General features: G+C 39.7%; 1 protein-coding gene across 32 annotated transcripts in view; it reads left to right on the top strand.

The window, feature by feature from the left end:
* Positions 1-27114, top strand: part of SLMAP (sarcolemma associated protein) — a 176633-nt gene extending 149519 nt beyond the window's left edge. For 8 of the 32 annotated variants that reach the window (XM_032153930.3, XM_032153924.3, XM_032755500.2 and 5 more), the window contains 7 exons: positions 4051-4173; positions 5243-5317; positions 8866-9186; positions 9643-9760; positions 13726-13897; positions 20009-20143; positions 24400-27114. In XM_032153930.3, the coding sequence (XP_032009821.1) occupies positions 4051-4173; positions 5243-5317; positions 8866-9186; positions 9643-9760; positions 13726-13897; positions 20009-20143; positions 24400-24492 (1037 nt within the window). In that variant the 3' untranslated portion in view covers positions 24493-27114. Of the gene's footprint in view, positions 1-4050; positions 4174-5242; positions 5318-6406; positions 6497-8865; positions 9187-9642; positions 9761-13725; positions 13898-20008; positions 20144-22947; positions 23038-24399 lie in introns of all 32 variants that reach the window. The other 24 variants (XM_032153931.3, XM_032755499.2, XM_032755498.2 and 21 more) reach the window with 6 other exon arrangements.
* The last annotated feature ends 616 nt before the right edge of the window (positions 27115-27730 follow it).

Genomic DNA, 27730 nt, shown 5'->3' with positions numbered 1-27730 from the left:
AGCCCGCATCGCCAAGTCAATCCTAAGCCAAAAGAACAAAGCTGGAGGCATCACGCTACCTGACTTCAAACTATACTACAAGGCTACAGTAACCAAAACAGCATGGTACTGGTACCACAACAGAGACATAGATCAATGGAACAGAACAGAGCCCTCAGAAATGATGCCGCATAGCTACAACTATCTGATCTTTGACAAACCTGACAAAAACAAGAAATGGGGAAAGGATTCCCTATTTAATAAATGGTGCTGGGAAAACTGGCTAGCCATATGTAGAAAGCTGAAACTGGATCCCTTCCTTACACCTTATACAAAAATTAATTCAAGATGGATTAAAGACTTAAATGTTGAGCCGGGCGCGGTGGCTCAAGCCTGTAATCCCAGCACTTTGGGAGGCTGAGGCGGGCGGATCACGAGGTCAGGAGATCGAGACCATCCTGGCTAACACGGTGAAACCCCGTCTCTACTAAAAACACAAAAAATTAGCCGGGCGTGTTGGCGGGTGCCTGTATTCCCAGCTACTCGGGAGGCTGAGGCAGGAGAATGGCGTGAACCCAGGAGGTGGAGGTTGCGGTGAGCCGAGATCGCGCCACTGCACTCCAGCCTGGGGGACAGAGAAAGACTCCGTCTCAAAAAAAAAAAAAAGACTTAAATGTTAGACCTAAAACCATTAAAATCCTACAAGAAAACCTAGGCAATACCATTCAGGGTACATTACTATTCTCAAATCCAAATACCTGTTCACATTTTGACAGTTGTCTCAGTAATGTTCTTTATGACATGGCCCAGCATGGTAGCTCATACCTGTAATCCCAGCACTTTGGGAGGCCGAGGATCACTTAAGCCCAGGAGTTCGAGTTTATTTCCCAGGGGACATTTGGCAATATCTGGAGACATTTTAGTTGTTGTGACCTGGGGTGTGGGGCAGGGTGAAGGAGGGGTACTGGATCTAGTGGATAGAGACCAGGAAAACTACTAAACATTCTACAATTCATAGGGTAGTCCCACAGCAAAAAATTTATTCAGCCCATAGCTGAATAATTTGATAGCAACATAGCAAGACCCCATCATAGCAAGACCCCATCTCTATAAAAAATTAAAAATTTTGCTGGGCATGGTGGCATGTGCCTGTAGTCCCAGCTACTCAAGAGGCTGAGGAAGGGGGATAGCTTGAGCCCAGGAGGTCAGGTTGAGGCTGCAGTGAACTGTGATGGCACAACTGCACTCTAGCCTGGGCAACAGAGCAAGACCCTGTCTCAAAAAAAGAGAAACCAAGATCTAAATGTTTGGTGTCCTTATGGCTACTGGTGTATAATTGCTTCTAGGCCCACTCAGTGGACAGACTTCAGAAGTGTGTGTGTGTTTTTGTGTGTATGTATGTGTGTGCAGTTGCACACATATCTATATTTATTTCTATATATTTCTCTATATCTCCAAATCTATTCGAGTTCATACCCTACACCAGAGGAGTAATCCTTTTTTTTCTTTTTTTGATACAGAGTCTTACTCTGTTGCCCAGGCTGGAGTGCAGTGGTGTGATCTTGGCTCACTGCAGCCTCAGCCTCCTGGGTTCAAGCGATTCTCCTGCCTCAGCCTCCCAAGTAGCTGGGACTACAGGTGTGCATCACCAAACCCAGTTAATTTTTGTACTTTTAGTAGAGACAGGGTTTTACCATGTTGCCTAGGCTGGTTTCAAACTCCTGACCTCAAGAGATCTGTCTGCCTTGGCCTCCCAAAGTACTGGGATTACAGGTGTGAGCCACTGTGCCCGGCCCAGGGGATTAATTCTATCTTACCTGTTTTCATATCTGTAATTTTCTTCTTCAACAGTGAGAAAAGTGGCTTCATTTATCTGCAGTGTATTTATTTGAGCCTTTTTAGAATACACAGAAGGTTGTTTCAGAATTAATAGCCAGTGCTTTTGTAGAAAAGAAACCTGTGTGTAAAATTTTTTTTTGATTATCAAATTATTAACGTACAGCAATAGTCCTCAACACGGGACATTTTACCTCCCAGGGGACATTTGGCAATTATCTGACCAGAAAAACTACTAAACATCCTACAATTCATAGGGTAGTCCCACAGCAAAGAATTTATTCAGCCCATAATGTTAGTAGTGCTGAGGTTGAAAAATGATCACAGAGCAAGGAAAATACCTAGTCAAGGAATTAACGTTGATGTTTTTGTCAAACCACTTGAATGTAAAATGCAGGCATCATGATGCTTCTCTTCTAAATACTCCTTAAAAAAAAAAAAAAGCATTATCCTATATAATGACAAATCCAGAAACAGGGGCCAGGACCTTTGCAGACTCCAGTGGATAGTGTTGAAAGAGCTGTGAGAGAAGTTTTGTAGCTAATGCAACAGTGTCTCTGCCACTGGAAAAATCTCTCTCTCTACATGCCCCTTCCCTGGCCAGAAGACCTTTTGAAGGAAGAATTGATAAGTTGACTAGATTAGATGAACCCAGAATCAAATTTTTTTCTTTTTTTTTGTTTTTGTTTTTTAGAGACACAGTCACTCTCTGTCACCCAGGCTGGAGTGCAGTGGCGTGATCTTGGCTCATTGCCACCTCCGCCTCCCAGGTTCAAGCAATTCTCATGCCTCAGCCTCCTGAGTAGCTGGGATTACAGGTGCGCACCACCATGCCCAGCTAATTTTTAGTATTTTTAGTAGAAACGGGGTTTCCCCATGTTGCCCAGGCTGGTCTCAAACTCCTGACCTCAAGTGATCTGCCTGCCTCAGCCTCCCAGAGTGCTAGGATTACAGGCATGAACCACCGCGCCTAGGCCAGAATACAATTTTTCTAGAGAGAAAAATAGGATATAATCTATGAATATGAAAAAATATATATATATATAATTTCCAAAACCTATTGTAATTGTATTGTGAAAGTTATTCTTAGTTCTTTTTTGATGAATTGAAGTTATTATGCTGAGGTACCTATAAACCAAGGTGATACTCAAATGGAATTCACTAGAAGAATATAGCTTACCTGATGATATATTTATTTCAGGCAGTGTTCAGTAGCAGAAGGTTTTAAAAAATTAAAAAGGAGCAGAATGATTGGAGAGGAAGGAATTTAGGGGAAGGGGCATATTTGAAATAGGATGCTGGATTTCATTTATTTCAGTAAAACCACTTAGGTTACATCATTTAATATATTCAGCAGATTTTTGTTGTTGTTGTTGTTGGGGTTTTTTTGTTTTTTGGTTTTTTTTTTGATACAGAGTCTCACTCTGTCACCCAGGCTGGAGCTCAGTGGCGCGATCTCGGCTCACTGCAACCTCTGCCTCCTGGGTTCAAGCAGTTCTCCCGCCTCAGCCTCCCAAGTAGCTGGGACTACTGGCACCTGCCACCATGCCTGGCTAATTTTTTGTATTTTTAGTAGAGACGGGGTTTCACCGTGGTCTCGATCTCCTGACCTTGTGATCCGCCCGCCTCGGCCTCCCAAAGTGCTGGGATTACAGGCGTGAGCCACCACGCCCGGCCCAGATACTTGTTATATGTGTGGTTGGGGAAATGATGATGACAAAGTAGGCTCAGTAGAGCTTTCAGCCTAGTTTTTATTTTGTGTTCCACAACTAGGGTAATTGTGCTAAAATTTAGCTGTTTCTTGAAGAAAAGTTTCTTTTTGTTTTCCATATCCAGTTAAGTTCCAAGTGAAATTTTTCTGACTGATTATCAAGAAATTTCAAAATTGATGAAGAAGTATAGCATTTTGCTCATCTCACTGAATTTCAAGTCTTAATAAGCAATGAGTTATAATCTATCACTGTCATTGTTTATTTTGATGCTAAAATTGTGAATATATAATTTATGTTAATATATTCTTATAGTGTCATCACCATGATTACTAATATATATAACCGTATTTGTATTTTCTCCCAACTACTAAAATGCTTACTATAATTTGCTTCTAAGTTTTATTTAACTCAGTTGTTCTATGTTGTTTATGTATGTGCAAACATGAGAGAGATTACCAGTCTTTTATTGTAGATTATAGTGTGATACTAACTCTTGCTTTTAAAATAAACATGTTTTTGTCAGATGACTTGCAGGGTGCACAGTCAGAAACTGAGGCAAAGCAAGAAATACAGCATCTTCGAAAGGAATTGATTGAAGCCCAGGAGCTAGCTAGAACAAGTAAACAAAAATGCTTTGAACTTCAAGGTGAGATCAAGATTACTTTGGTTCTTTAGGGATGTGTGGAGGCAGCACGATATAATTGGATGGCCCCAAACTTGGAGTCCAGAGGCATGTTCCAGATTCACAACTTTATGAGATATGTGATCTTAGTATATTTACTTGACCTCTCTAAACTTGTGTTTCAGGTCAGTAAAATGAGGAGAGTTACAGTTGCTCTACCTTCACACTGTTGATGTGAAAATCAAGTAAGATCTTTACTAACTGAAAGATCTTAATAGTTAATTGCATATTAAGTACAACAGAAGGAAAACTCAAATTTCTAAATTTTCTTTATGCCTAATGTTAGCTAATGTCCTGGCCACATTCTTTTCTAGTAGCTCACTTATCTATAGGTCGTAAGCCAGTGGAGTCTGTGCAGTTCCCTAGAGCGTACATTTCTGTATCATTCATAGTAACTACCTGGTTGCAGACAATTAGTATCTCAAAGAGTCTTAAAATGAGAAAGGGAATGACCTATGGAGTCCTCATGTTCTCCAAGATGACCTTCCTGCCTAGTAGGAAGATTTACATCCCAAGAGGGAACTAGGAACTTCTTGTTACTACTTCTTTCCTTTCCTGCTTCTCAAAGAAATTAGAATTGGTATTCAGTTAACTTGAACCTTTTGGAGGATCCAGGCTAATGTATTAAATTACAATGAAAAAATATTTAGTAAATAGCAATTATTTAGTTTAGTGTTTACTATGTGCTTGACAGTAAATATGAGTATTTTAAGTCTTTTTAAAAAATTAAGTTCAAAATGCTGATTAACAATTATCAAGACTGTTTCTCATGTTAGGAAAAGCACATATTGTCTTGGTGATACCAGGTCCAGAAAACTCCACTACTCAGTTGAATAGATTTGTTACTTACTACAGTTCTGTGCTCCTAAAATCTTTAAACTAACTGCTAATACTGATAATACTTACTGCCTAACTTTTGTTTCTTTCAATAATCTTTTAGGAGAGAATCTTAAAAGAAATTTTCAGCTGCTTAACTCTGAGTACTTTCATTAATTCACAAAACTATTAATAGATACTGTGTTTTTACTTTTAGCTCTTTTGGAAGAAGAAAGAAAAGCCTATCGAAATCAAGTTGAGGAATCCACTAAACAAATACAGGTTCTTCAAGGTATGGAAGACCCCAAGGCTCTTTGAGATTGTTATTGTGTGTTTGTTTTTAGTGATTCAAAAGGAATAGAGGCCAGGCGCAGTGGCTCATGCCTGTAATCCCAGCATTTGGGAGGCCGAGGAGGGTGGATCACCTGAGGTCAGGAATTCGAGAGCAGTGTGGCCAACATGGTGAACCCCTGTCTCCACTAAAAATACAAAAATTAGCTGGGCATGGTGGTGCATGCCTGTAATCCCAGCTTCTCGGGAGGCTGAGGCAGGAGAATTGCTTGAACCTGGGAGGTGGAGGTTTCGGTGAGCTGGGATTGCGCCACTGCACTCCAGCCTGGGTGACAGAGCAAGACTCCATCTCAGAAAAAAAAAAAAATGAGATGGAAATTAAGAAGGCAGAGAGTCCCCATTTTTCATGGCTTTGATTCTGTAGAACCTCACATTTCAACACGGCTCTTGGTGGAGCTTTATTTATTTATTTGTTTTTGAGACAAAATTTCGCTCTTGTTGCCCAGGCTGGAGTACAATGGCACGGTCTCAGCTTACCGCAACCTCCGCCTCCCAGGTTCAAGCAATTCTCCTGCCTCAGCCTCCTGAGTAGCTGGGATTACAGGCATGCACCACCACGCCCAGCTAATTTTGTATTTTGAGTAGAGACGGGGTTTCTCCATGTTGGTCAGGCTGGTCTCAAACTCCCAACCTCAGGTGATCCGCCCATCTCGGCCTCCCAAAGTGCTGGGATACAGGTGTGAGCCACTGCACCTGGCCTATTTTTTTTTTTTTTTTTAAAGAAAATTCAAGGGAAGATTGTCCAGTACTCCCGTATTAGACACTTAGAATGGAAAAAGCAGAGGTGAAGATTTGGAGTTGGTAAGACTGTCACTTTCTGAGTTATGTCGTGAGTTCCTACAGAGGGCCTTTGGATAGAAAATCTGTTTGAGCTACTCTGTGCATCAGCACTTTGAGCTTGCTGGTATATGTATATATTGATGGCTGGTGTAGATATATTGACATCTAATGCTCAGACACACTTGTATTGCAAGAAAATATTTTTTTGTTTGTTTGTTTTTTTGAGACGTAGTCTTGCTCTGTTGCCCAGGCTGGAGTGCAGTGGCGATCTTGGCTCACTACAACCTCCGCCTCCCGAGTTCAAGTGATTCTGCAGCCTCCCAAGTAGCTGGGACTACAGGTACATGTCACCATGCCCAGCTAATTCTTGTATTTTTAGTAGAGATGGGGTTTCACTGTATTGGCCAGGCTGGTCTCGAACTCCTGACCTCGTGATCCACCCATCTCGGCCTCCCAAAGTGCTGAGATTACAGGCATGAGCCACTGCACCTGGCCTCAAGAAAAATTATATATCACGTGGAATAGGATAATAGTCTCTGCACTGATTTTCGTTGATAATGGCTGTTCTTCTTATCACTATTTTGCTATTTATTTGTCTGGGCTATTGCAGGGTTATTACAGAAATTTCCAGAAAGACACCTGCCTGTCGAGTGTTTACTTCAAGCTGGAGCTCCTGGTGTATTATGAGGAAATTGTATGATACCCCAGGAGAGGTCTTCCTTTCCCATGCCATTGTAAAATTCCTAAAGTAAAATTAATTTGCCTTCTTGTCAAAGAAGGAGCCAATGTTGTTTTAAAATTTTAGCTTGAGAGATAGGTGGGGAAGAAATTAAATGGACAAGTAATCACTATTCAGAAGAGAAGGGAGAGTCATTGTATGAGGCCCAAGATACTTGCCCAAAAATATCCCAGAGAAAAACTAGTCTTTGGGGTCTTATTTTTTGAGTGGAACATTTGAGTTATTTAAAATTAGAATTTTATTTTGGTCAAATTAGAATTTCTAGGGTGTGTCATATGTGTTTTTAAATTGAAAGCTCTTAAAACTCCTATTGTAGTTTAATGTCATTATCCATTAATTTACGTAAATCTGATTTGAATCTCTGTTTTCATCGTAGACTGTGTAGGGGCAATTTTTCCTAAAGGTTCTGTGACATAATGCTGCCTTTTGTTTTAAACCTGTCTTGCCCAGGCATCATTGAGTGCCCCCTAGTGCCAGCATGTGTATTTCACGACTGTATCAACAAATCATGATCATCTTCTCTGGCAATTGTGCCCTTTCAGATTCCAAATTTGTTACCTCTCGGTCCTTCCTACAAACTTAGAAAGTCTAATATCATAATGTTTACTTATGTAGCAACCTCCCTTTCTCCCATCCCTAAATCCTCTTATAATTAATTATTTTCCTTTGGAACTTTTTAAATCTACAATTTCCTTATAATATGGTACCCAATATTAATTCTCTTGTTCTGCACCAAGTTTGATTTTATACAGATTGTTTCCAGTTTGGGTCATGAGCACAAAACCAGGTATTTTTAAAAATATAACTCTTCGGCCGGGCGCGGTGGCTCACGCATGTAATCCCAGCACTTTGGGAGGCCGAGGCGGGCGGATCACGAGGTCAGGAGATCGAGACCACGGTGAAACCCTGTCTCTACTAAAAATACAAAAAAAATTAGCCGGGCGTGGTGGCGGGCGTCTGTAGTCCCAGCTACTCGGAGAGGCTGAGGCAGGAGAATGGCGTGAACCCGGGAGGCGGAGCTTGCAGTGAGCCGAGATTGCGCCACTGCACTCCAGCCTGGGCGACAGAGTGAGACTCCGTCTCAAAATATATATATATATATATATATATTTTATATATATATATTTTATATATATATTTTATATATTTTTTATATATATATATTTTATATATATATATAACGCTTCAATGAGGCAGTATTAATTTTATTAACTCATTAATTCAACCAATAATTCTTGATTGTTTACTGTGTCAGATATTGGGGGTATCCCCAATACCTGACAGCTGTGAGCAAAACAAATGCCCTACACACATGAGGTATACAGTCCAGTAGAAAAGATAAACAATAAGCCAATTAATAGATAATATGATGTCCAATAAGGACTTCAAAGGAAAATAAAGCAGAGTAAAGAGCCAGAGAATGACAGTGAGCTGTTTTTCAGATGAGTCATCAGAAAAGACCTCTTTAAAGAATTGACATTTGAGCAGAAAAACGAATCAAGAGCATCAACTGTTTATTGCTTTTATTGCTTGCCATTTGACCAAGCAATTCTACACATAGGATTCCCCCCCAAAAAAAAAAAAAAAAAAGGATTGTATATAGTGTTTAAACACTGAACAGCCTAAAATGTCAAAAATAAAGGGTTGGGCAAATAAGTTATATATACTATAACTGTTTTTTTGTTGAAAGAGTTTTGTCAACAGAAGGATAGGGAACACTGCATATATTGTGATCACTCCCTATTTAATGTTTGTTTTTACATGTGTATAAATGCATAGGAAAAAATCTAGAAGGAATGTCAGAAGTAATTTTCTGTGTGTTGGGGAGATAAAGATCACTTTGTTTTTTTTTTTTAATCAAAAGCAACAGCTCTGACAACCCAGGTTATGCATTAGGTACAATCCTGTATGGATTATTCTTTTATTCCTAATTCTAATGGGCCAAGAAAATGATGGATATACTTTTGCAGCCCAATTGCAGAGGTTACACATCGATACTGAGAATCTCCGGGAAGAGAAGGACAGTGAAATCACAAGTACTAGAGATGAATTGCTTAGTGCCCGAGACGAAATTTTGCGCCTTCATCAAGCAGCAGAAAAGGCTGCCTCTGAGCGGGACACTGACATTGCTTCTTTACAAGAAGAGCTTAAGAAGGTGAGAGCTGAGCTTGAGCGGTGGCGGAAAGCAGCGTCTGAATATGAGAAAGAAATCACAAGTCTGCAAAACAGTTTTCAGCTTAGATGTCAACAGTGTGAGGACCAGCAGAAAGAAGAAGCAACAAGGTTGCAAGGTAAATAAATGTATTTTACATAAAGCTCTTAACTTTTGACAATGATAACTTCATAACTTGTTTAAAAAAAAAACATGCAGGCTTTTTTTTTCTTTGTTAGCTATCAGTTGTATAAACCAGTGTTTTTAAATCGGAGCTAAAAATGTATTTTCAAGTCTGCAAGTTCTACTTAAGTTTATATTTTTTTACCGTTTTATATTTTATTTTAAAATTGTTAAAAATTGCTTGTCTTATAAAAGTGAAGTGGAAAAAAATACTATTGTTCAAATATAAGCTGATAGCAGTCCTTGAGGTATACATGCAAAGTAACAGGAATCAAATAATTAACCATGTAAAATCTACTTGCTTTTAAGGGGGCGAAAAGTATGTTCTCCTCTGTAATCTTTTCCTTTATCCTTTGAAGTATTATGGAAGTTATATTTCTGTATTAACAAATATGTTTTGGGACTATTTTAGGTGAACTAGAGAAGTTGAGAAAGGAATGGAATGCATTGGAAACCGAATGCCGTTCTCTAAAAAGGGAAAATGTTTTGCTGTCATCAGAACTGCAACGGCAAGAAAAAGAATTGCACAAGTACGCAAGAACTCTCCGTTTTTCAGATATAAAATATTTCTTTATCTTAAATTTTCATCTAAATTAAATTTAATTTTAATACTTAAATACTTTACAGGAGCAAATGTTCAGCCCATCTCTGTTTGGCTATTTGGCAGGTTAACCATACTGAATAAATACTTCAGCTTTTTTTTTTTCCTGCCACCACCATTATCCTGCATGTCCTTTCCTTGTACTCATGGAATACAGATTCATTAAATGTCCCAAAGAAACCCTGAACAAACAACAAAAGTCTGTAATTCATAGTTGAACTTGCCCTGTAAACTAATAAATTTCAAGTATCAACTGCTTTTCTTTCACACCAGTGATCTCTTCTTTTAGTAAGGGTGATCAGGAAGTGACTATAATGAAGAATTTGTAAGGCTGGGTGCGGTGGTTCACGCCTGTAATGCCATCACTTTGAGAGGCTGAGGTGGGAGGATCGCTTGAGCCTGAGAGTCCAAGATCAGCCTGGACAATGTGGCAAAACCCTGTCTCTACAAAAAAATACAAAAATTTACTGGGCACAGTGATGTGTGCTTGTAGTCTCGGCTACTTGGAAGGCTGAGGTGGGAGAATTGCTTGGGCCCAGGAGGTCAAGGCTGCAGTGAGCCACGATCATGCCACTGCACTCCAACCTGGGTGACAGAGCCAAACCCTATATCAAACAAACAAACAAACAAACAAAAATGGAATTTGTGCTACTGAAAGATATAAATTAATCTTTGAATTTCAAATAAGGTTGTATGAAGCGTAATAATATATAAGACCAATAATTCTCTGAAACCAGTTAAATCTTTCTAGTATCTAATACTTGACAAGCAAATCAGTGAATGCATTTGATTTATTCCAGCAAATTTAGTGAAGTCCTATTTTACCACCACAATTTACCATATTTAAGTTTAAAATGGGTTTATTCCAGCCGGATGTGGACATTATGAAACAACATCTCTACAAAAAATACAACAAATTAGCCTGGCCTGTAGTCCCAGCTACTCAGGAGGCTGAGGTGGAGGATCACTTGAGCCTAGGAGGTGGGGACTGCAATAAGCCATGATCACACCACTGTAGTCTAGCCTGGGCAACAGAGCCAGTCCCTGTCTCAAGAAAACATGAATAAAAATAAAAACAAATGTTTTACATTGTTTATAAGATGTAAAAAGCTTTGTAAAAGCAATTCCAAAATATGAATGGGACAAAACAAAGGTCAAAACTATAAATATATGTATATGATATATATCATATATGAAATATATATGAGATCTATACATATCTCATATATAGCTATATACATAAATTTTTTTTTTTTTTTTTGAGATGGAGTCTCGCTCTGTCGCCCAGACTGGAGTGCAGTGGCGCGACCTCGGCTCACTGCAAGCTCCACCTCCCGGGTTCACGCCATTCTCCTGCCTCAGCCTCCCGAGTAGCTGGGACTATAGGCGCCTGCCGCCACGCCCGGCTAAATTTTTTTTGTATTTTTAGTAGAGACAGGGTTTCACCATGTTAGCCAGGATGGTCTTGATCTCCTGACCTTGTGATCCGCCCGTCTCGGCCTCCCGAAGTGCTGGGATTGCAGGCGTGAGCCACCGCGCCCGGCCATAAATTTTTTTTGAGATGGAGTTTTGCTCCTGTGGCCCAGGCTGGAGATCAGTGGCGCGATCTCAGCCCATCACAACCTCCACCCCCTGGGGTCAAGCGATTCTCCTGCCTCAGCCTCCTGAGTAACTTGGATTACAGACATGTGCCACCATGCCCACCTAATTTTGTATTTTTAGTAGAGACGGGGTTTCTCCATGTTGGTCAGGCTGTTCTCGAACTCCTGACCTCAGGTGATCTGCCCGCCTTGGCCTCCCAAAGTGCTGGGATTACAGGCATGAGCCACCGTACTCAACTCATAAATTTATTTATTTATTTATTTATTTTTATTTTTTTTTTTTTTTTGAGGCAGAGTCACATTCAGTTGCCCAGACTGGAGTGCAGTGGCACGATCTCGGCTCACTGCAGCCTCCGCCTCCCAGGTTCAAGTGATTCTGCTGCCTCAGCCTCCTAAGTAGCTGGGATTATAGGTGTGTGCCACCATGCCTGGGTAATTTTTGTATTTCTAGTAGAGAGGGGGTTTCACCATGTTGATCAGGCTGGTCTCAAACTCCTGACCTTGGCCTCCCTAAGTGCTGGGATTACAGGCGTGAGCCACTGCCCTCGGCCGAAATTATTGATATTTTAATGATTCAGACTAGATCCCTTATTTTTAAGATGTATTAATTGAAATCTGGCAGATTCTTAAATACTGTTTTCAATTATTTCAAATTTTAAGTGTTGGGAAGCAAGCCTACAAACTCCTAGTGAGTAGAAGCATATGGTTTAAAAATATTAGGCCCCAGAAAGGGGGCCTATAAGTCATTGGTCAGATCATCTGCCTAAACTCACATAAAGTATTTAAGACAGATTAATTATTTTGCTTAAACTTTTCTGATGCCCTAAATTTGCTTGATAAGCCTCCCCAGCATTTAAGTGGTATTTAGAAGCTAGTCTTCCTTTACAGGGTCTTGTGTGCCATTTAATTCCTAGCTGTATTGGCTTGACAACATCAGACCCGCCTCAAAGAATCTGTGAAGCGTACAATCAAAATGGGATTCAGACTCTGTAGTAATTCAGTTACAGTAGTGAGTCTGAGTCTTGAATGATCCATTCTGAAAGATGTAAAACTGTCACCTTGAAAACCTTATACTCTTTTAGCTATTTATAGGAGCCAAATTCCCTAACACAGCTATACTGTACAGACCTTTTATTCTCTGTTGTCTGGGCTATGGAAGAAGGAATTGAAGAAGGAATTTCTGTTCACACATATCAAGCTGTTCTCCACATATGTTGCAAGTCAGATTTTTTTAACATCCAGTTATAAAAGTGATCATAGAGACTGTGGTGGCTCACACCTGTAATCCCAGCACTTTGGGAGGCCGAAACAGGCAGATCACCTGAGGTCAGGAGTTCGAGACCAGCCTGACCAACATGGAGAAACCTCGTCACTACTAAAAATATAAAATTAGCCAGGCATGTTGGCGCATGCCTGTAATCCCAGCTACTCAGAAGGCTAAGGCAGGAGAATCGCTTGAACCTTGGAGGCGGAGGTTGCAGTGAGCCGAGATCACGCCATTGCACTCCAGCCTGGGCAACAAGAGCAAAACTCTGTCTCAAAAAAAAAAAAAAACAAAGTGATCATAGAATTTATTAACCTTGGGAATAGCCTCAGAAGTTAATGAATTCAATCCTGTTATTTGGTAGTGACGGGCACTGAGACTCTCCTTGTGTTAGTTATGTCTATATTACATGGTATCTGGTATAGGTCTAAGAGCTGAGGATGTGTTTACTCTGAAAATGAAATATACCAGTTAAGTGACTTGCTTAACATCCCCCAGCTAAATAGTGGCAGAGCTAGGGGTCTAGAACTCAGCCTCCTACTTCTTTGTCTTATGCTCTTTTCTCAATTTGGTGTGTCCTCTCATTTGCACAGGTTTATCTTTACTTGAATTGACAGTGACTCCTAAGCTTTAAGTTTCTGACCCCCATTCTATTTGTCAAGTATTTAAACTTACAAGAAATTGTTGAAACATGTGTGTTCTTTTCCTGTAGAAGATCTACACTGAATCTTTTCGTGATGAAATTAATACAATTTGATACAACAAAATATGCAGTTAATTACCTCCTATTTCTGTTTTTAAAATTTCAACCTTTGTGTATATTTGATGGGACACGCTTTTAAACGTGCATTTTGTTAGTGTTTTGATGGTTTTTGCTTATTGAATGAAAATATTTCATTCTTTTTTATACTTTTCTTTTTTTCTCTGAAATCCATTCTATCCCTTCTATTGAAATGTATAAGAAACTGGACTTCCTTCTGTGTCCAGTTTCTACCTGTGAATAACTATCTGTCAATATTTATATTGCAGTTCTCAGAAGCAGAGTTTAGAGCTTACCAGTGATCTCAGCATCCTTCAAATGTCTAGGAAAGAACTTGAGAATCAAGTGGGATCCTTGAAAGAACAGCATCTTCGGGATTCAGCTGATTTAAAAACTCTTCTCAGTAAGGCTGAAAACCAAGCAAAGGATGTGCAGAAAGAGGTAAAGCGAAAAGACATTATGAGCCCAATTATGGTTGGACTTAAAGCCAAAAGCAAATCAGATATCCATGCTAGTTAGAAATAAAGGGAAGCAGAAGTCACATTACCTGTCACAAAATTGATACCTGGAACATCTCTGCTTGGTGATTTCTAGCTGCATATCATGGTCCATATATAGAGAATTCTTCAGTAGGATTGGTCTCAAAAATATAATATACAAAACTACATTTTAATTTTTCTCTACCAGTTACTTATATGAGAAACCCTTTGTACCAGGTCTGTTGATCTATTGTTTAACTTTCAAAGAGAGTATCGTATGTAACTTAGCATACTTTTGGAAAGCAAACTGAGGCCATACTCTAATGCTGTCTGAACCCCTCAGGTAAATATGGCCTGAAAAGTTACTTAAAATTCACCTCATAGCCAGGCAGCCAGCCAAACACGTTCTGTGGCCTTTTACTTTCTTCCTCCCACCCCCTTTTCACCTTATTCATAAATGTGCATGCTCACTTTTCATGTCATTCTGCTTAAAACCTTGAATTGAGTGGCTTTTTAAAAATTTGTGTTGAAGTCATAAAAGTTGATTTTGGAACAGAAACCCTACCCAATTTCTTCCTGAGCAAGGGAGGTGCATTTCACTTCCCAAAGCCTTGAAGTTGACAGCAGGGCAGTAAGAGCTGCCTTCAGTCCTGCTGGCCTTATACCACTCCCTGCATTGACTCCTGGCCAGCTCGGGGAATGGAGAAGCCTGATACAACTTGATCTACAGATCAGGGACCACCCCAGTTGTAGACTTTCTTAAAAGGATTCTTTATGAATTAGAAGGAAGTTGAAGACAACTCTTTGTCTTTAATAATGAACTTTCCCAAAGTTGTTTCTAGAAAATCTGCTTAATCAATGCAGTTTTTGTTTGCAATTTTCTTTCCTTGTAGTGTCCTGAATTTGGCAATGATTGTTCTTCTGTCTTCATGTTTGTTCCTAATGAAAAAATACTGTAACATTTTTTATTTTCTTGTGGACATACTGATTTTGTAATGTGTTCATTTTTACCTTCCTAAAGATATGTGTTTTAGAAGAAATCTCATTTTATTTGATTGGAACACAAATTTTGTGCCAAAGTAAATATCTTAGTATTTAATACTGTAAGCACTTTGTGTCCTTCCAGTCCATATGCCATAATTCTTTCAAACTCTGGGAAGAATGCTGTGGTTGGAAGATTATTCTGTTGTATGTTACTATGAACGCATTAGCCATTTTGTTGCATTACTTGTTTGCCTGTTTTTGGTCACTGAGTAATCGGTGCAAAATGCTTTAACTGTTTCCACAAATCGCAGTGGCATGTTGTCACAGCATCTAAATTGTTGATAGTCTTGGATTGCATTAAATGCAGCACATTTAAAAATATGTCTGATCTTGTCAGTATGTTTCTTTTCTGTTTTCTTGTTCACTGTTTTCCATTGTGAAATGATGTGTAGTCATCACACTCCTTTGTAATGTGAAATTGCTCTCTTTCTGTTTGTCCAGATGTTAACATGTTGTATACTATATACTATAGTTTAGTTATAGCTATATACTATAACTAAAATGTTCTTTAATGAGGTTCTTATCTCTGTGTAATCCACTGCAAATGAATTATTGCCTTTTATTAATGCACATATATTCCCCTTCAACATTTCCCCTTTGTCCTCCTCTCTGTCATAGAATCATACTTAATATACACAGTATCTAATTATGTATTTTCAGCACTGTAACAAACTAAAATATTACAAGCTAAGCAAGCCCAGATATGATTCTTTTTATGAAGAAGAACCAAAGGTGTTGGTAATATTGTGTGATATTTCCCTCTTAATCAGGACCAAGCTCATTTGTCACCTCAGAGTTAGAAAGCAAGATGGAGCAAAAATGATAGCCAAGCAAGGCTGCAGTAGGTGACCTTTGTTGCACAAATTAAAATTTATATATGTGGCAGCTTTTATATGAATATTCAACAAAGAAAAAGTACATGCAAAAAGTAAATCTTGGCTGGGCGCCGTGGCTCACGCCTGTAATCTCAGCACTTTGAGAGGCCAAGGCGGGCAGCTCACCTGAGGTCAGGAGTTCAAGCCCAGCCTGACCAATATGATGAAACCCCATCTATACTAAAAATACAAAAATTAGCCAGGCATGATGGCATGTGCCTGTAATCCCAGCTACTCAGGAGGCTGAGATAGGGGAATCGCTTGAACCCGGGAGGCGGAGGTTGCGGTGAGCTGAGATCACGCCATTGCACTCCAGCCTGGGCAACAAGAGCAAAACTCCATCTCAAAAAAAAAAAGTAAATCTTAATCCTCAGTATTAAAAGAAAATAATGATGTATCATCTTTATATTTGACTTTAGAAAGCATCACTATATTTTAATTTAGTAGGAATATCTGTAATTTAAGAATTTATAGGCTGGGTGCAGTGGCTCACTCCTGTAATCCCAGCACTTTGGGAGGCCGAGGTGGGCAGATCACCTGAGGTCGGGAGTTCGAGACCAGCCTGACCAACATAGAGAAACCCTGTCTCTAATAAAAATACAAAATTAGCCAGGCATGGTGGCACATGCCTGTAATCCCAGTTACTTGGGAGGCTGAGGCAGGAGAATCGCTTTGTACCCGCGAGGCGGAGGTTGTGGTGAGCCGAGATTACACCATTGCACTCCTGTCTAGGCAACAAGAGCAAAACTCCATCTCAAAAAAAAAAAATTCCTAAAACATTGAGCACACAGTCCACCCTGCAAAGACTGACTCAAGAAAGTTATTTGGCTTTACCTTCTTGCCATGGGGCCAGAGTCCTTGCCACCGCCTCACATGCTGGAGGTAAGCAACAGGATCCCCCTGGTTGAGCTGCCTTCCTGTGGTTCTGCTTCACAACTCCTGCAATGGAGAAATAAGTGCTTTGGTGCACAGGGCAGACTAGATGTAAGAATGGTGGAAAAGGAAAGTAAGAGGAAACTTGTCAACAAAGTACTCTTTACTTATTCTTTGTTAGTCCCTGTTAAGAATCAGATCATGGGTCATTGAGAATTTATTATGTTCCAATTTGCAGAAACTAGTGTAGGTACAATGACTTTGCCTTGGCAGTATGCCAGTAATCTTCTGCCTTCTGGAAGGAAGTCCACAGATCTTCACATCAACTGAAAAAAGCTATCATAAAGTCCGTGAATTGTACTCCTTTAGTTCATTCTCTGGCATACTATCTAGGCTTGTTGTGGGAATGTTGTTAGGTAACAGGGAGTTTCTTTCATATTTTACCTCCCTCTCTGTACCTATATCTTTCTTCTCTTTTTCTGTTGACCTCTGTGTTGACCCTAAGCCCCATCTCTCCTAATGTTTTTATACATTTATATTCCTTCTTAATATTTATCTTTGTTGAGCATGATGATGGGCTCCTAATTAGTCATTCCAAGGTGTTTACATTTTTCAGAAGCACCTTTATAAAGGTTTCCTTTATTGAAGAATTTCTAGGATATAAGTAGAGAGGAACTGGAAACTTTCTACCCTCATAAGCTACATGTAGGGACAAGGAGGAACCTTTCTGGTATACCTTACCCGTGGTATATCTATTTTATATTCAATCCTTGTCTGTCTTCCTTCTAAAACCTTCAGAGATGGCAGAATAGGGCCAGGTGCGGTGGCTCACACCTGTAATCCCAGCACTTTGGGAGGCTGAGGTGGGTGGATCACTCGACGTCAGGAGTTCGAGACCAGCCTGGCCAACAAGGTGAAACCCCATCTGTACTAAAAATATAAAAAAATTAGCCAGGCATGGTGGTGCATGCCTATAATCCCAGCTACACGGGGGGCTAAGGCACAAGAATCCCTTGAACCCAAGAGGAGGAGGTTGCAGTGAGCCAAGATCACGCCACTGCACTCCAGCCTGGGTGACAGAGTGAGACTCAGTCTAAAAAAAAAAGAGAGATGGCAGAGTGGGGTAGTGGAAGTGGAGACAAAGGCACAGCCAGTAGCAGAACAATCTCTGCTCTTTGACTGTGAGCCCAGTTTGCGTGTAAGATGCAGTATCTAGAAGTGGAACCAGCCTAGAATTTCAGCCTCCAGGCACCATTTAAAGTAGGAGTAAGCCATACTATGTTTCACATTGGTCTCACCTTTAAAAGGCACATGGTCTTTAAAAAGGTGTGACTCTATCTGAAAGTCAAAGTATATACAGTGAATTGTTTTCCAGAACAGAAAATGATAAGTTTTGCTATTTAAAAATTTCTACCAGAAACAGGTGGGGCACGGTGGCTCATGCCTGCCCTCCCAGCACTTTGGGAGGCTGAAGCAGGTGGATCACCCTAGGCCAGGAGTTCAAGACCAGCCTGGCCAACATGGTGAAACTCCATTTCTACTAAAAGTACAAAACATAGCCAGATGTGGCAGCAGGTGCCCGTAATCGCAGCTACTCAGGAGGCTGAAGCAGGAGAATCACTTGAACCTGGGAGGTGGAGGTTTCAGTGAGCTGAGATCGCACCACTCCACTCCAGCCTGGGTGACAGAGCTAGACTCCGTCTCAAAAAATAAAATAAAAATAAAATTTCTACCAGAAACAGATTTTTTAAAATGACTTAGCTTGATAACCTAAGTTTTTTGTTTTGTTTTTTGAGATGGAGTTTTGCTTTTGTTGCCTAGGCTAGAGTGCAGTGGTGCAATATCAGCTCACTGCAACTTCCACCTCCTGGGTTCAAGCGATTCTCCTGCCCCAGCCTCCCAACTGGGGTTACAGGCATGCGCCACCATGCCTGGCTAATTTTGTATTTTTAGTAGAGATGGGGTTTCGCCATGTTGGCCAGGCTGGTCTCGAACTCCTGACCTCAGGTGATCCGCCCACCTTGGCCTCCCAAAGTGCTGGGATTACAGGTGTGAGCCACTGTGCCCAGCCGATGCCTGTTTTAAGTGGAGAAATAGAAATTTCCAAATCATAGTGGTCGGTACTTCAGACACATTTCTTTGCTTCATTTGCCTAGAAAATTCACTTATCCAGAACACTTTAATACCCAGTAATGCTGGGTAAAGGGAAACCTATTGGGAATTTTTTTTTTTTTTTTTTTTTTTTTTTTATTGAGGCAGAGTCTCGCTGTCGCCCAGGCTGGAGTGCAGTGGCGCAATCTCGGCTCACTGCAGGCTCCGCCCCCCGGGGTTCACGCCATCTCCTGCCTCAGCCTCCCAAGTAGCTGGGACTACAGGCGCCCGCCATCTCGCCCAGCTAATTTTTTGTATTTTTAGTAGAGACGGGGTTTCACTGTGTTAGCCAGGATGGTCTCGATCTCCTGACCTCATGATCCACCCGCCTCGGCCTCCCAAAGTGCTGGGATTACAGGCGTGAGCCACCGTGCCCGGCCCCTATTGGGAATTAATACTTTTTACTTCAAAACTAAAATAGCTTGGCTGACACTCCTTACTAGGATATAAACTCAGGCTTCCTAACATTGACTATGGAATTTTTCTTCTCCTACTTTTCTTTTGCTCAGTTTGAAATTTTCCTTTTCTCCTATAACTCACTTGGTGGAAAAAGTGATCCTTTATATTAAAAACAGATGACAAAATGGTGATTACTCTTAATTTTTTTAACTCCAGGGCCAGAAAATTCTTACATAGAATAAAGTCAACATTAAAGACTACTTTTTTTTTTTTTTTTTTTTTTTTTTGAGACGGAGTCTCCCTCTGTCACCCAGGCTTGAGTGCACAGTGGTATGATCTTGGCTCACTGCAACCTCTGCCTCCCGGGTTCAAGTGATTTTCCTGTCTCAGCCTCCTGAGTAGCTGGGATTACAGGCATACACCACCACGCCCAGCTAATGCTTGTATTTTTAGTAGAGATGGGGTTTCTCCATGTTGGTCAGGCTGATCTCAAACTCCTGACCTCGTGATCTGCCCGCCTTGGCCTCCCAAAGTGCTGGGATTACAGGTGTGAGCCACCACGCCTGGCCAAAAGACTTCTTATGAGTGCAAGTTATTCCTCCTTAAACAAAAAGACTTGACTTTGGTGTTCCAGGTGACTAAATAGGGTCTGGCGTATAAGCCTGACTAGAACCATAACTTCATACCCATTTTAAGTTGAATCTGCACACTTTTTTTTTCTTTGCTTTTAGTATGAAAAGACACAGACTGTACTCTCAGAACTGAAGTTGAAGTTTGAAATGACTGAGCAGGAAAAGCAGTCAATCACAGATGAGCTCAAACAGTGTAAAAACAACCTGAAGCTGCTCCGAGAGAAAGGAAATAATGTAAGTCTTTGCAAACTTGGCTTAGCTTTGATTGAGAAGCACATGAGAGATTGAAATTGATTTTCAGAGGACTTTATCACTGATTCGTGAAGCAAATGGTACAAATGAAATAGGCTTTTCATTATGAGATTCCATGATAGAATCATTGTGCTGTCAGATTTTTGAGTAAGAATTTGTACCTTTAACCTATATTCCTAGAAGAGCCTCAGGACTGCCTGGAGGAAGAGCCTTGTTTGCAATAAAGCAGCTTGCTTTAAGAACTGTCAGCTTTTCCCAGATGAGTCTGAAGCTCTGTCACTAAGCTATCATCTGGCTCTTGTTTCTCCCCTGCTGGAAAATGAAGCATTGTACCACCAGGGATCCATTTAAGAGAGGGTAGTACATGTTGTTCTTATACCAATAATGTTCTCACTGAGGCACAATTTCTAAAAAGCTTAACGTCTCTTTGTCATTCTGTAAATATTAGAAAATATTTGGTGAGTTTCTGTAGGGCTGTGAGAAAGAGATGAACATTTTGGTATAAATTGAGTTTAATATTTTTTTGTTTTTCATTTGCTAGAAAGACAGATGGTCTTTAAAAAGATGTTATACTAAATAAATGTTGTGTTGTACGTTTTGGTGATCGTTACCTTTGTGGGCCCTGATAGATGTTTAGTGTGGTTGGTTGTGCTCTGACTTATTTAAAACCACTGTCATGGCTTGGACACTGCAGTGTGCGTGAGCCACATACTTCCTATGGAGGAAGCCACTCCGCTTACCTTGCAGCACAAGTACAAAAGAGTGATGTTGCATGGCCATCCTGTTACTCATTTGCACACAGAATGCTCATGAGTTGTGTCCAACTGTCCTTTGCTAAAGAAAGTCTTAGTTTGTAGATAGTAAAGGCTTGCTGCTTAGGTAGAAGCCTTTTAGAAGTTGATGAACTGGGTGTAGAGGCTTTATGCTAAGGAAAAATTGTTTGCATTTGCTTTTCAAAATGTAGATTACATAACTCTTCTAAAATCAGATCATAATGGTTTGGTTACTTCTCTCTTTTGTGTTAGTTCATATCCCTGGGATTATGGAATTTCAGTCTACTGCTAAATTAACCCATGAAGACATCTAGCATAATCAGAATGGATCCCCCCGTACTATTTAGAACCTTTTCAAAAGTAACTTTCCTATTATTATTTATAGCTACAATTCACCTTAGGGGTGAATTTCCTTTTTTTGTGATATAGCACTTATGGTACTAAAATATTACTCTGTAATAACACTCACTGTAGCAATTTTCTTTCCATTTTAAAAATTAATTATATTCTGGTAACATAATTGAAAGCCCTGAGACTCAGCTGCCTTTTTTTTTTTTCTTTTTTTTGAGACAAGAGTTTTGCTCTTGTTGCCCAGGCTGGAGTGCAGTGGCGTGATCTCAGCTCACCGCAACATCTACCTCCCGGGTTCAAGCGATTCTCCTGCCTTAGCCTCCCGAGTAGCTGGGATTACAACATGCACCACCACAACTGGCTAATTTTGTATTTTTAGTAGAGATGGGGTTTCTCCATGTTGGTCAGGCTGGTCTTGAACTCCTGACCTCAGGTGATCTGCCTGCCTTGGCCTCCCAAAGTGCTGGAATTACAGGTGTGAGCCACCGTGTCCAGCCCTGCCTGTCTTTATATACCAAACCTTTATTACATGTGAAATCTCTTGCCTGATTTGGGAAGCACGTATTATCACAGGGCATTTATTTTTAAGCTTGAAAGCAGTATCATCTAATAAGCAAAAGAGCTTTGGTTGAAAAATAATAATTTGTTAGAGGGATAAAATAAACCTTAACCATTGCTGAGGGAGTACATTGTCAAATAATGAATTTCAGGTATCGAGCAAAAATAGTGTACTGTCAAGCAGAGAGCATCAGCTGGTGGTGAAGTGTTGTCAGTATTTTTTTTTTTTTTTTTGGAGACAGGGTCTTGCTCTGTCACCCAGGCTGGAGGGCAGTGGCATGATCTCACCTCCCTTCAGCCTTGACCTTCCCAGCTCAAGGAATCCTCCCACCTCAGCTTCCCAAGTAACTGGAATTACAGATGTGTGCCACCATGCTCAACTAATTTTTGTATTTTTTGTAGGGACAGGGTTTTGCCATGTGGCCCAGGCTGGTCTCAAACTCCTGGCCTTAAGCAATCTGCCCACCTCAGCTTGCCAAAGTGCTGGAATTACAGTCATGAGCCACTGCACCCGGCCTGCTCTGTCTTCATGTACTATATTTCATTAGAATGTTAGGTACACCCACATTGCCCATTGTCTTCAACTGTTTCTTTTTTTTTTTTTTTTTTTAATGGAGTCTCGCTCTGTCACCCAGCTTGGAGTGCAGTGGCGCTCTCAGCTCACTGCAACCTCTGCCTCCTGGTTCAAGCAATTCTCCTGCCTTAACCTCTGGAGTAGCTGGGATTACAGGCATGCACCACCATGCCTGGCTAACTTTTGTATTTTTAGTAGAGACAGCATTTCACCATGTTGGCCAGGCTGATCTCAAACTCCTGACCTCAGGTGATCCACCTGCGTCAGCCTCCCAAAGTGCTGGGATTACAGGCATTGAGCCTAGCTGTTCCTAGCTATTCCTTTTAAACTGTTAGTTTCCCAACTTGCATACCACAGTCTATCAGATTGTGTTAGATGTCTTTAAAATGTTTGAATCTGTGTAAAACCTGAGTGGTATACTTCTATTATTTCATTCTTTCTTCCTACCTCCCACCCTACTGGGGTCTGAATCCTCTTATCTGATTATTTTCATAGCATAAAATGATTTTAATATGCCTTCCCTTCTTTAGCCTTCCATATTACAACCCGTCCCAGCCGTATTCATCGGCCTATTCCTGGCTTTCCTGTTTTGGTGTTTCGGTCCATTGTGGTAGAGAAAGGTACAAGCACTATTGTTGAGTCCTTGTCTGTTTGTCCCCGTCACCTTTTTGTGCCATATTTGTAATATAGTGCATGGCAAGAACACACAGGTATTTTGTTACCTGAAGCAAACCCTTCATTTAGTATGCCGTGTATTTGTGTCATACCAATGAACTGAACAGTCAACTAATCCCATAACTTTTTGTCTTGTTTACTTTGTAGTAATGCTAACCATGAGTTAATTCCAACCTAACCAGTTGTTAATATGCTTCCATTAACTGAGTCTTTATCTCTAGCAAACTGGAGTGCACTATGAATTTCTGCAATATTAGTACCCTCTTTCCAATTATGTGTTTAATCAGATTTGGATGAGAAATGAAGAGTTTGCCTCCTTGAAGTTTTCAGCCAGCCTTCTTCCCCTTCCTCCTTATCCTCTTCCTTTTCATAGTGTAGATTTTCTTTGTTTCAACCCTTTGCCTGTTTATACTATGGCTATGAAGATGAAAAATAATGAGATTAACATAATGAACAATTGGCTCACAATCTCAACCCTATTATGTACTTGCAAGGATATAAACGTATCCCATTTCTTTCTGAGCCCTGACCTGCAACATCAGAATATTTCTTTAAAAACCAGTTTTTCTCAATAACACTCCTGGAATACAAGTAAAAATAAAAGTGTCAACCAAAGCAAGTTGATCTTATAAAGCCCTCTAAAAGCTAGCAGGCAACAGCCCATCCATGCTTGTTTCTAACTGGCATGCAGGTTAGTAGAGCATGTGCGGTGATCATGTGGCTTTATTACACTGAACAGAGTCTTTACCAGAATTATCAGACAGGCACGATCCCTAATGTTACTTCTCCATCTTGAACCCTGTTTGATTTTGTCTTCTGTGGTTTCAAGTTAGAGGACAAAAGCCTAGACCATTATCACCTTAGCCACTATCCCCTTGCATAAAATATCCCAACATGTGAGTCTGGTTCTTATCAAGAAATAAACATTTTAGGCAGAAACACACTACAGGTGTCTATATACATCAGTTATATTGGAATATATGGATACCAGAGTAAATAAAGCAGGCAGAGCCCACAAATTTTCTTAGAAGTCATTATTAGGTTTCAACTGTAACAAAGTTGAAAACTTCCCAGGACTTTCTTGGGACGTGTTAGACTTCCAATTGGTGGTCCTGCTATTATGACTCTCCTCATACCTGCACTCCCTCACTTTTTTTTTTTTCTTTTCAAACTTTATTTTTATGATGCAAAAATAAGATTTTTCCAATATTCTGTTAAGTATTCAGGACTCTCTGGAACCAAGGGGTTAATAGGTATGAAAAGAGAGGGGAGAATGTGATATTGACTCTTGGTTTCTTTCCACACAGAAACCCTGGCCCTGGATGCCCATGTTGGCTGCCCTGGTTGCAGTAACAGCCATCGTGCTGTACGTGCCAGGTCTGGCCAGAGCTTCTCCATGAGAGCGTTCCTTGAGTCTGTACACCGTCCTCCCTCTAGAAGCTGGCATCACACTCATGCTGGGGACAAACAGAACCATTTTCTTCCTCTTTACCTCTTAAAACAGCAGAAGTACAAGAATACAGCTGTAGGGTCATTGCTTTAAATTATATAAAATGTATCTGTCTATAAAGAAGATATAAAATTGTGACTTTATTCTACTGTAAGCAATAATTTGCTTGCAATTTTTCATGTAATTTTTAAATTAGTATGTTAAGATTCTGAATATTATGGTGGCCTAAAGTAGGCTTCTTGGTACACCAGATTATTTATAACATTAAATTTATGAGTATTTTACTCTGAATTCTGATCACCAGATAATTCATTTTTCTGATTTGATAACTACCCAAACCAAACAACCAATACATACATGGGAAGAGAGGCCCTGTGTGCTCAGTGCCTATCAGTTTGAAATATATACACATATATATATATTTTTTACATATTTACGCCATTTTTACTTGTTATAAAACCACTGAGCTATTGGGAACAAGACTTAGAAATATTTGCGTGGATTTTTTTTTTTTTTAAGGAAAAATACATTTGGAAAATAAACTGTTATGGTGATAATTTGGGGAATATGTGCACGCTTGTTCAGCCTTAATGTGACTTGAAGATGTGGAGGACATCAACTTTGAAAAACTTTCCATGAGAGTGTGTATTTTCTTGAGCAAACTGAAGTATTTCTGGGAGCAAAAACATAGTAATTACACAATTTCAGTGCAGTCAACCAAACTGTTGAGTCAATTGGAATGTAATTTATTAAACCATGTATTTAAAGAGATATTTTTCTTTAAAAGCCAAGTTACTTTCTCATATACAGCATTTTAGGAAGCATGATTTTTTTTTTCTATCATCTATTCCTCCAAGCATGTTTAACTGAAGAAAGTATTAATATCTCTTTAGATAAGCTTGTATTGACCTAATTTGGTTTATGATGTGTCAGAGCTAATTCATGTTCAAGGCGAGCTGTTGTACCTACCAACAGATTTCCTGGTTGGGTATGCAAATGGTTATTTTCTTTTTATTGTTGTTAATTGGGACTTTCTGTTAATGAAAAGCACCATTCCCAAGATTAATAGTGTTCTGTGCACAATGAAGCACCTAAAAACACTGCTTGATGTTACAAATTTAAAACACAAGTGAAAGTTTAGCCATGGTTTTGTGCGGCATCATAGTTATGTCAATAAAGTTTATTTAGGTCATAGAATATCCTAAAGTATCACATAGTTAAATTTTTCAGTCAGTGAAGACCGGGAGGGAATGTCAGTGAATTGGCTTGAATGTTCTGCGGCGATCCACAGGTCTAGCCAAATACTGAAATAGGAGTTTAGAGTATAATTTGCCTTGTGATGTTTGGCAGTCACTGTTTATACTTTAAAGGTTATATTTTAAGCTATTTGAGATTGCTGTTGGGAGGATCACTAGATTTATGGAGGAATTAGTCACAAATGACTTGTAGAAAATACTGTCATATAGTTCATTTCATCATTTTCTGTTGCAGGAAGCCACTCCACCACAGAATGCTAATATGCCAGTGGTACCCAGTACCTCTTGTATATAGGTTATTGCAAATATTGTTCTGAAATGCTTAACTTCAGAATTACATTTTTTAAAGTAAATAATTGTTTTAAATCTATTTTGTAAAGATATAAAATACAATAGAATTTCTGGAGTACAGATTAAACTATTTGCACTAACACACGTGACGTGCATGATTTAATAAAATAACTTTACTCTCCCTACGCATGTTTGAGTTGAATATCATTGAAGTTCTTAATGCTGACTCTACTATTGGGTTGTTAATAGTCTTCTCTTGACATGACTCTTTATGCAACATAACATACATTTGGTATTCTTCAGGTTTAAAAGAAAACACTTAGCTGTTTCCTCCAAGTTTTATTAGCCTTTTGTTTAACTTACTGCTCTATTTTTTTCTCTTTTAATATGGTTATTGTTAAAATGAGAGTCACTTGCTAGACTGGTCTCTTTAAATGCAAGGTCTAGTATCAATATTTACTTCATTCAAGTGGAATAAATGGCTTTTTGTAGTTACTTCCAGTTTTCCTCAAGAATAGAAATAAGTCTGTTCATAAGCAATACCTTCAGTTTTGTTCAGTTCACTTCCACGTTAAATAAAGAATAGGATTATTCACTGGTAATAATAGAGTCATTAAGAAGTATTAAGCATTGCAGCTAAAAATTGAACAACCCTATAATGATACATTTAAGAATTATTCAAAGGTGCTACATGGCAGGGTTAGAAAATAAAAAGAACGTGGTGTTTGAAGCAAAACAGATCTGTATTGGCATCTTGGTTCTACCTTTTATCAGCTGTTGTTGCCTTGCACAAATCACATTTTCTCTGAGTCTTCATTTTCTCATTTATAACATGGGGAGAATAATACTTATATTTGTGGTAGTAGTGTGAACATTAAAAAGATAATGTATGTGAAGTACCTTTCAAGTGGTGAATACGTTTTTATGAGAATGTCATACTGAAAAAATATTGCAAATATTAAAGTTTTAGGTAAGCCAGTACATCTATTTTAATTAAATGAATTGATTGACTCAACCATTCAGAATTTCTGTGTGTGAATGAGATATGTGTGTAACATTATGAATCCTGAGAAAGCATTATCACCTAGCTCTGTTTGTCACCTTCATAGTTCACTCTTTTGGAAGTAATATGCTTGGTTTGGTGATGAACCAATTGCCCACAATGGTTTTGGAATTCCTGTTGTTATTGCCTTTAGAGCCACTTTGAGTCACAGGTGAAAACCATTCACGTTGCCCTATAGTCAGAGGCTTTCAACCAAAACTAGTATTGCCTACTTGATCTCTCACTTTAATCACTACACTTGACCAAAATCTGGTGACTCTTGGCTGCTTCCAGTGACTATTTATCTACTATCAAAAGGATAGGAGTCTGCTACCAAAGAGAAAAAACTGCATACAAACCAACTGAGCTAAAACTCCAGCCTTGGCTGGGTGCAATGGCTCACACCTGTAATCTCAGCACTTTGGGAGGCAGAGGCGGGTGGATCACCTGAGGTCAGGAGTTGGAGACCAATCTGGCCAACATGGTGAAACCCCATCTCTACTAAAAATACAAAAATTAACCGGGCATGGTGGTGGGTGCCTGTAATTCCAGCTACCCAGGAGGCTGAGGCAGGAGAATTGCTTAAACCTGGGAGGCAG

This window comes from Hylobates moloch, unplaced genomic scaffold (genome assembly GCF_009828535.3).
Source record: "Hylobates moloch isolate HMO894 unplaced genomic scaffold, HMol_V3 SCAFFOLD_5, whole genome shotgun sequence".
Classification (NCBI taxonomy): domain Eukaryota; kingdom Metazoa; phylum Chordata; class Mammalia; order Primates; family Hylobatidae; genus Hylobates; species Hylobates moloch.
Note: the sequence above shows the minus strand (reverse complement) of the source record. Positions and strands in the feature narration are given on the sequence as shown.